Source organism: Littorina saxatilis, linkage group LG9 (genome assembly GCF_037325665.1).
Source record: "Littorina saxatilis isolate snail1 linkage group LG9, US_GU_Lsax_2.0, whole genome shotgun sequence".
In the NCBI taxonomy this organism is placed as follows: domain Eukaryota; kingdom Metazoa; phylum Mollusca; class Gastropoda; order Littorinimorpha; family Littorinidae; genus Littorina; species Littorina saxatilis.
In genome coordinates this window covers 9,674,443-9,684,577 of record NC_090253.1, presented here as the reverse complement: position 1 = coordinate 9,684,577, position 10,135 = coordinate 9,674,443, and the positions used below count along the sequence as shown (strand labels likewise).

Genomic DNA, 10,135 nt, shown 5'->3' with positions numbered 1-10,135 from the left:
AACAGCTATGCCCGTCTTGTCCTTAAAATAAAAAAGAAAGACCACATCACCCCTCTGTTGCAACAACTCCACTGGCTACCCATCTCACATAGGATCAAATACAAGCTCAACACTCTCACATACAAATGCATCAACACGCTTGCTCCTTCCTATCTCTCTGATTCCCTCTCACCCTATTAACCTTCCCGACCACTCCGCTCCTCAAACTCAACATACCTCACACAAAGCTCAAATCTCCAGGCCAAGGCTCCTTTTCCTTTCAAGCCCCCACCAACTGGAACTCACCACCTCTCCCCCTCCGTCAACAACAGTCTTTAGAAGCATTTAAATCTGGCCTCAAGACTTTTCTTTTCCTTAAATAATCCTCAGACTACAGTGCCTCGCTACAACCCCCCCCCCCCCCTCACCCATCTCACCCGCAAGCCCAATCAGATCAGTTGTAAATAGCCATGACTGTACATTTGTTGCTTATTTTTAAATGCCGTGTCTCTGTTTGAGTTGTTGCCTTGTCATCTTGATGTAATTTATGCGTAAGTGTATATGAGTATGCTTGAGTTGTTAATGCGAAAGATTGTGTATGAGTACGCCTTGAGTCGCCTTGTGGTGAGATATGTGCGCGTTATAAATTATCGTATTATTAGACAGGATGTGCAAGGGGTCACCACGCTTTTGAGAACATGCGCGAGAGTCGCTCAGTGCTATAGCTTAGTTTTGGTCTCGACTTGCCGAGTATGGCATTCCATTCGTCAAATAATTATTTGAATACTTTTTCATGTTTTTTTCACCAGTTTTAGCTATATAATTATTATTTAGAAGCTCATGTGCTCAATAAATAATTCTTTATAAACAATGTAAAACAATTCTAAATAATTTTTTGTTTACGTAAACCATTCATTATTTACCTAAACAATTCATTGTTTACGTAAATAATTCATTGTTTACGTAAATAATGATTTATTTAGCAACATTGCTGATTGTTTACAAACAATGTAAAATATGTCTAAATAATATATTTATTTACCTAAACAATATATTATTTAGACTTAAATTACATTGTTTATAAACAATCAGCAATGTTGCTAAATAAATCATTATTTACGTAAACAATGAATTATTTACGTAAACAATGAATTGTTTAGCCAACACATTTTCCATTATTTAGGGGTTTCTAGGATTCGCTTCTGAACTAAGTTTTATGTCTTTCAGTGATTACTATAATTGAATACAAGGTCTCTCCACACACTCTTATCTTAAAATAGCTGTTGTTTGGACAAATTTACGAACATTTTCTGATAAATAATGTTTGGAGATACCTTGTATTGAATTATAGTATACACACAAAGAAAAAAATGAAGCTTAGAAGTCAATTCTTGATTCCCCTAAATAATGAAAACTGCTTTCCCTAAACAATGAATTGTTTAGGGAAAGCAGTTTTCATTATTTAGTGAATCTGCTAAATAATGCATTATACAGGTAAACAATGATTTATTTAGCAACTGCTCACTTTATCCACCCCAAAAATATTATTTTGTGAAATAAGTGATTATTTGTGTAAACAATACATTATTTACGTAAACAATGAATTATTTACGTAAACAATGAATTATTTACGTAAACAATGAATTGTTTAGGTAAACAATGAATGGTTTACGTAAACAAAAAAATATTTAGAATTTTGTTTACATTGTTTATAAACAATTACTTATTTAGCACATGAGCTTCTAATAATAAGGATTATTTTGCTAAAACTGGGGAAAAAAACATGAAAAAGTATCCAAATAATTATTTGACAAACGGAATGCCATAGCCGAGACTATCATCACAGCCTCATAGATTTCATGAAGTCTGTCATCCATCGCGTCATATTATGGGGACATAATCTGTTATGCTTCCTTCTATTTGCTGTTCTATTTCTCTCTTGTGATCAACATGACAAGCCGTATGCGTTTGAGTGTGTGCGCTCCAGGGGCGGATCAGTTGCATTGTAAGGGGGGGTGCACTTTGAATCGAAAGTGAATGTGATAAGCGCGAAGCGCCCGAATTTGCTAGGGGGGGTCCGGAAGTATGCCCCCCCGGAAAATGTTTGCCCAAAGAAGCAAAATGGTGCCATCTGGTGCCATTTGAACTTAGAAATGGTCATAGAATCAGCTTTCCAAATGTTTTCCTTTTTTTTCCTGGAGGGGGGGTGCACCTGCACCCTGTGCACCCCCCCCCCCTCGTCCGCCCCTGCGCTCGTGCTCTCAACTAAAACAGAAGTCAAACTAGCAATAGTTAAAAACCCAGTCCGTTCGACCAGCACTGCTATGTTATGCTCATGTGAAGTTACAGTGTGCCCTTCGGTTCATACGCCCTTATCGGTACATCATCGACTACGATTGTTCTCTGGACAAGCTGTTGAATGCAATTTGCGAGTTTGTCTAGCTCTTCTGTGGTGCAGTAGACTCTTATAGACGATGAAGGTGTCGAAGATATCAGGAGATGCGTGTTTCTTTCTTTAATTGGTGTTTAACGTCGTTTTCAACCGCGAAGGTCATATCGCGACGGAGGGAAGGGGGGAGATGGGATAGAGCCACTTGTCACTTTGTTTCTTGTTCACAAAAGCACTAATCAAAAATTTGCTCCAGGGGCTTGCAACGTAGTACAATGTATTACCTTACTGGGAGAATGCAAGTTTCCAGTACAAAGAACTTAACATTTCTTACATACTGCTTGACTAAAATCTTTACAAACATTGACTATATTCTATACAAGAAACACTTAACAAGTGTAAAAGGAGAAACAGAATCCGTTAGTCGCCTCTTACGACATGCTGGGGAGCATCGGGTATATTCTTTCTTGTCCCAACCAATATGGGACTCCCCCTAACCCGCGGGGGGTAGGAGATGCGTGTGTAACCATTAGGTATTCAGTCAAATCCGTGTAAGAAGCTTTGAGCTGACAGGGACTCTTCTTCTTCTTCTTCTTCGTTCGTGGGTTGAAACTCCCACGTACACTCGTGCTTTTTGCACGAGTGGAATTTTACGTGTATGACCGTTTTTTTACCCCGCCATTTAGGCAGCCATACGCCGTTTTCGGGGGAAGCATGCTGGGTATTTTCGTGTTTCTATAACCCACCGAACTCTGACATGGATTACAGGATCTTTTTCGTGCGCACTTGGTCTTGTGCTTGCGTGTACACACGGGGGTGTTCGGACACCGAGGAGAGTCTGCACACAAAGTTGACTCTGAGAAATAAATCTCTCGCCGAACGTGGGGACGAACTCACGCTGACAGCGGCCAACTGGATACAAATCCAGCGCGCTACCGACTGAGCTACATCCCCGCCCTGACAGGGACAACCAAGCCACCATTATGCACCGACTTGACATAGATCAACAGACGTTCCTTTAGAATAAGGTATGTGCAGAGGTGCCTCATCTGAACAGACAACTAAAGCTTGATGTTTCCGTCACACTTTGTCTTTTAGATCTTCATGGGATATAGAGGTTACAACACTCGTGATTTTTAAAATGGCTTGTATTTCAGTCAAGACCCAGCGGATGAATATCAAGGGACTCACGAGCCTCTGGCAAGTCTCAAAGTTGCACGAAATATCGAACCCTCATAGATGGGACACATCCGTCTCTACTAAACGTAGTTTATGACACCGCAAATAGAACGGTCTCCAGCAACAGACGCTGATACGATACAGCTAATCCCTCCAGTGCCAGAACATTGGCAACCAGTGGCACTAGCAACAACGATTGTCCTCGCAAACTGTCTGCCTCAAACCGGACAATAAGGATACAGTTATGCAGTTAATCCCCTATTATCTACCCTCGTAGATGGGACACATCTGTCTATACTATGACGCCGCAGATATAACAACCTCAAGCAACAGACGCTGATACGATCCAGTTAATCCCTCCAGTGGCAGTGCCAAGACACTTCCGGCACGCGCCAGTTCTTCAATCCAATTAAGGGTTGGGTAAGGAGGTTGATTGGGTGGGGCTATGCTCGCTCTAGAAGCCCCCCCCCCCCCCCCCACCTCCCCCCCCACACCACCACAGGGATGTTGAGTGACACACTTATCCCTTGATTACAAGAACCAGCCAACCCACGGGCGGGAATGCTTAGCGTACAACCACCTCATGTCCCAAATAGATTCTTATTCTGGGGACAAAAATAGAAATTTAGCATAGCATAGGGCGGGAATTGGTAACCGCCAATAGGAACTCAGAACTGACGAAACTATCTACTTAAACACGCAGTCAATTACTTGCCAGTGGGAACGCTCAGCCTCCACTATCACAGCTACTGAGATCATAACCCTCAGATCTTGTGAGGTACACATACAACGAAAACCTCGATCACTGAGAGGTACTTCAACTTAATCTGCATCACATTAGGAGAGCAACAGCCCAACCAAGGGCAACATATACGATCTTCTCATCATCGACGGGCAAAACAGCCATGACTACCGATCTCTACAATACGTTTACCTTCATTGGAAACGCTCAGCCTCTACTGTGATCATAACACTCAGATCTTGTGAGGTACACTACAAATCATACATAAATGATTATTTGTTTGTGGAGATGGGTTGAACAAACAACTACACCACTCCCCATATCTACCTGTACCATTAGTACACATAAAAATACGGAATAAACCCGTTTAAATGAACAGTGACTCATATAAGCCTCAATCACTGAGAGGACATTTGGATAATCAACCACCAGTACATGCAAGTACACCCCAACAAGGGAAATGAATAATAGTCATCTATAAATGATTATTCTCAATCGAGAAACAAGATGATGAGGAGATGGGTTTGAATAGTTGTCCTCTGACGAGGCTAGCTTTCAGTTTCCCCAAAAAACCTCTATAAAATCACATTTTCAAAGAAGTTGTCCTAACAGCTTGAAACTGTAAATCTTGCCGAAAAGTACCATCTTTGGGAGAGGCACTTAGGGATCTCTGGGATGCCTACTGCATTTGCCGGGTTTGGCATACCCTTGATTGTTACCCCCTTTGTGTAATACAATTTAAACATACAAAAACAAGTGAAGGCGAAAATAGTGTGAAAACATCAATTTTACATAGAAAAAAGATTGACTGGTTATAAGAAAGTCGACCTTGCAATATTTTCTTATATCCGGTCAAACCGGGTTGAGAAAACACCGGATATAAGAAACCTAAAGTTTGGGTCCCCACGGGTTTCTTACAACCGGTCTATACTGTATTAGATAGATTAGATAAGAAGATGAATTAGATACAAACGGTCATTTCAGATATATATTAAAATTGCTCACTCATTTACACACAGTTGAGGTTGACAACGCTGCATTTCTTTCGCGGTTTACTGCTTAAAGGCACATTTCTTCCTCCGAAAACAATTCACCTCACCGTCTCAGTTCTGGCCAGGTTACATCCTCCACTTGGAGACATACCAAACATCAACAGCCTGGTTGCAGGGTACGGCTTTTTTTTAATGAATTTTTTTTAACCGACACTTGCCACCCAACGTCTTTGTTAAAATGTAAAAGGTATCTTAATTGTTCATTTGAGGTATTTGACACGGGAAAGGTATTTCTGTTCGAGTTTATGGAATGTGTAAGGGGTCTTCGTTGAAGATCTTGAAGGCGTCATACCAGTCAGCGCGCACGAGGTTGAAGAGGGCAGGGTGTTTGAAGTAAAGCTGCATCCACATGGTCTGATCGTCGTCCACCACGCCGTTATGCAGCCAGTCGACCACGTGCTGCTGCTGGAGCGTGTACAGGCGTTCAAGCGCCGGGGCGCCCCCGCCCACGAAGCCTCCAGGGATGATGTTGATGCTCATCTTGTGAAGTCGCTCCACCAGCGGGCGGTACGTCTCCACGTCCTCGCGCTCCAGGAACGTCACCTGGTCCATGTGGCTGAACAACTTGAGCGGCTTCCAAACCCCGTCCGCCGGATGGATGTCCTCGCCTCGCCCGTAGCCGGCGTCGATCCAGATGAAGTAGTTGTTGCGGAAGGGGTCAGACTGGATGGCCCGGTGCAGGAAGTAGAGCTTGCTCCACTGCACGATGTCGTAGTCAGGGATGGTCGCCTCGCACAGTCGCTTCCTCACCAGCTCGTTGTCCCGCTTGTAGTCTTCGGAGTCCATCACCGACTGGATCTGAGACCTGGGCGGCATAGACAAAGGGGGTTAGGGCTCAACAGACCATGTAAGATCTGGCCAGGCTTTTGCATTGGATGAGAACATCCCTATACTTGGGCACATACCAACTGTCAACATAGATTTTGACTCAGTGACTGCTTCCTGTGCAGAGTGAGAACTGTTGCATGACTTAGCTTCACGGACTATCCATGACTTAGCTTCACGGACTATCCCTAGCTTCCGTTAAGAAATTAATTCATCAAAATAATCTCACTCTGCACTACAACACACAGTCAGTTGCTTTTTGGTAAGTGTCCAACTGGAGGGATGGTCTTATCCCCTGTACAAGTCTAGCCAGATTTAAGATGTTGCGTCAGATTTAATATGTTAAGCTGAACTGGGTTTTGTTCGCGGGAAACAGGTAGCGGAAATGCTGGAGAACCGGACTTGTTATGTTGGGGGAACGGGTTTGCATCCGGATCGGGACGGACACGTGTCAACTTTATTTGCAGCTCAGAGACGGTATTCATGTCCCACCCCCATGTCACAACAGTGGCCGGTAAAACACCATAAGTACGGATGGCTGATTGCACCTAAACACTGTCGCTGCTATTTTTCCACTGGGAGGAAACGAACATATTTTTAAAGCAATAGGCGCTTAGAACTATTTTAGGATTTGCGCGCTATAAATACGCTTATTATTATTATCATCATTATTTAAGTTATTGAGACATCCCAGTGCACTAAGGGATTTATAGAGCAAATCGAGAAAATTCATTATTGAACGAAGCGCATAGCGCTGAGTTCAATAATTATTTTCGAGATTTGCTCTATAAATCCCTTAGTGCACTGGGATTGTTTCAATAACGATATTGTCAGTACTGCCAGAGAAAAAAGAAGATTCAAAACGCACATTTTGCTACGCGCATTTGGATAGGCGTAACTGTGTGGTCAGGTTTGTGTCAGATCTACTTTTGTGTGGGCTGTCTCAAGTGTGTCGTGCTTTCGTCACATGCAAACTCTTGTTTTAATTTCTGTTGGTAAATTCCAGAGTAGCGTTAAGCTAAAAAGTGATGATCTTTCATACAGACCTCATTTAAACTCGGAGAAAGGACTGTGCTCTTAGTTATTTGCGATTCGAAACCTTCATCGAGCTTCGACAGATTGACTGTGCAGAGTGTTGCCCCTTGAATTGACTCCAAGGCCACGGTTAGCACATTTTCAAAGTAAATGTGGTATGTTTCTCGTGTTGTATCTTCACTCATCGGGGAGTCTGGTACTATATATGAACGGTAAGAATGCTCTGAACTCTACACGTATTATATCCCCATCGTTTGTTTGTTCACATTTGCCCAACATGTTAATTTGCTGCGGGGTTTATGTCGTCTGCTAGGCGGCTAGGGCAATCGAACCACTGCACTGCAGTCTCATTTCAAAAACAAAAATTGCTCGTCTGCACGCATGAGGCAGGCTGGTAATAAGTTGTATACATGGTAAGAACGTTCTTAACCCTACACGTTTTCGATTCCGATTGTTGTTGCCTTGAAATAATAATTCGGAAACCATTCATTTACTGAACTGATGCAGTCGTATTTCAGTGTAGTTTACTATAACAGAGTCGACTTCCAAATGCTGGTCTAGCTGGTACGTTATCGGAATAACACTTGTGTTTTCTGTTTGCCGCTGGGAATTTGTTTTCTGTTTGCCGCTGGGAATTTTATACTAACTCATCATTTGGTAATGTGGTTAATAAGCTACATGCCACTAACACGGCATATGAGAAGAATCTTTGCAAGTCAAAACGAGAAGAGACCATTGTGGAAGAGACACAGCCGCTTCTATTTTTAGATCAGTGGGATTCACTGTGGCACAGGCGCCTGCGATCTGTCAGAAAAAAAACACTTCTGCTTTGAGCCGCAGGAAATTTATGGTTATTTTTTGGTAAAGTGGAGAATATAAGCTACATGTCATTAATTAATTCTGAGGATGAGAGTACAGTCTCGCTTTGGCAAAGGGCGTAAGAATACGCTCTGTGGAAAAGTTATAAGCGCACTCCAAGAGTGCGCTAACAGATTTAAGCGCATCGCCATTAGCCAATCAACTGGTTCACATAAGTCATGTGACACCAGTACTTACTGACAATTTAAGTTATTGAGACATCACAGTGCGCTAAGAGATTTATAGAGCAAATCGAGAAAATTAATTGTTGAGCGTAGCGCTGAATTCAATAATTATTTTCAAGATTTGCTCTACAAATCTCTCAGCGCACTTTGATTGTTTTAATAACAGTATTGTCAATGACTACAAGAGATTAGAACGTTTGACAAGGCACACTTTTTCTGCCAGCGTTTGGATCAATTGTGGACAGGTCGACTTAGATCTACTTTTGAGTGTGTGTGCCGGTGTCACGAACTGAAAACTCTGCCTGAACAATCCCTCTCATTGCGGTCAATGCGCATGCGCTAACATGGGGAGATTAATCAGGTCGTGAACAACCTAACCCTAATCCTAACCCAAACCCTGCCCATGGTTCGTTCGGTCAAAGGGTCGCATTTCTTAAGTCCAAGATTGGCGCATGAGCATTGACCGCAATGAGAAGGATTGTTCAGCTGAGGTTTCAGTTCGTGACACCGGCTTTGCACATTTCGGGGGTATTGACGGTTTCATCGCCGACCATGCATTTTACGATTTGATTACCGGCACGGTTGGCCTAGTGGTAAGGCGTCCGCCCCGTGATCGGGAGGTCGTGGGTTCGAACCCCGGCTGGGTCATACCTAAGATTTTAAAATTGGCAATCTAGTGGCTGCTCCGCCTGGCGTCTGGCATTATGGGGTTAGTGCTAGGTCCGGTGTCAGAATAATGTGACTGGGGCGAGACATGAAGCCTGTGCTGCGACTTCTGTCTTGTGTGTGGCGCACGTTAAATGTCAAAGCAGCACCGCCCTGATATGGCCCTTCGTGGTCGGCTGGGCGTTAAGCAAACAAACAAACAAACACATGTAACACTCTTGACTTTTCAAGTTATATTTAGACAAATTCAATTATGTTAAGAAAGGGGGTAGGGGATTTTATGTGTTAAATGAATAACACAAATACAGAAATAAATGTTTCAAAATCCTTTTATTCTCTTGTCTTTTCTTTTTCAACAACAAAATACAAACTTCCAAGAATGAAATACAAGAACTAACAAACCTGTGTTAAACTTAAAAACTAAACCCAGTTAAAACTCAAACCTAAAACCCCAGTGTTCGTAAGGTGCTTCACCAAAATCTCAGAACACAAACCACTCAGTCAGACTACATGTAATGTGAAACCCAGACTGGTTGTCTCTGATTTAGAACCAAAATGTTGTCCAGAGGTTTCACACCATCTTGGCGACTTCTCAAGCAGAGGACGGAAGTGACGCTAAAACTCTAAAATTCGAACTGAAAGATTTTTTAACAATAAATATCTTAAAATGAAATAAAATATCTTTGAAACTTATTAAAGTTTATAATTAATACCTAATCAAAAACACTTTTGAAACAGCTTGAACAATGTTATCTAAACCCAAAAATATAAACTGAGTTAGCCAAGTTGAAAAGACTGATTAAAGGAAGGTAACAATCAATGTCCACATTACCCAAAAAACAACAGTTTCTTCCCTTTAACTACTAACCTAGATTTATGTACATGTTCAAAACAAGTTAGGTTTTGAATGTGTTACACAAAAAACGATTTGATTACCCTCTGTACCGTGTCATCGAGTAGCAACTAACAGTATGAGTTACAGTTGTGAGAAATGTACCCGTTAGCATACAGTTTCACTTATGTATTAATTATTGGTATAAAAAACAACATGTACCGAAATGTTCTATGCTCCCCAAAAAATGAACGACCCCCAAGCAACTGAGTGGCGTCCCCTGATGTCAAACGACTCAAAGTGACACGTTCGTTCCCTCATTCGCAAAAAAATAAAGTTGGCATGTTATTTCTCGCAATGTACCTGCATTCATCTGGGAGGTTGGTGCTATGA

General features: G+C 42.1%; 1 protein-coding gene across 2 annotated transcripts in view; it reads right to left on the bottom strand.

Moving 5' to 3' along the window:
* Positions 1-5,327: 5,327 nt before the first annotated feature.
* The window catches only part of LOC138975222 (protein HtrL-like), an 85,472-nt gene continuing 80,664 nt past the window's right edge, over positions 5,328-10,135 (bottom strand). For both annotated transcript variants that reach the window (XM_070347879.1, XM_070347881.1), the window contains one exon: positions 5,328-6,146. In XM_070347879.1, coding sequence (XP_070203980.1) covers positions 5,585-6,146 — 562 coding nt within the window. In that variant the 3' untranslated portion in view covers positions 5,328-5,584. The remainder of the gene's footprint in view (positions 6,147-10,135) is intronic.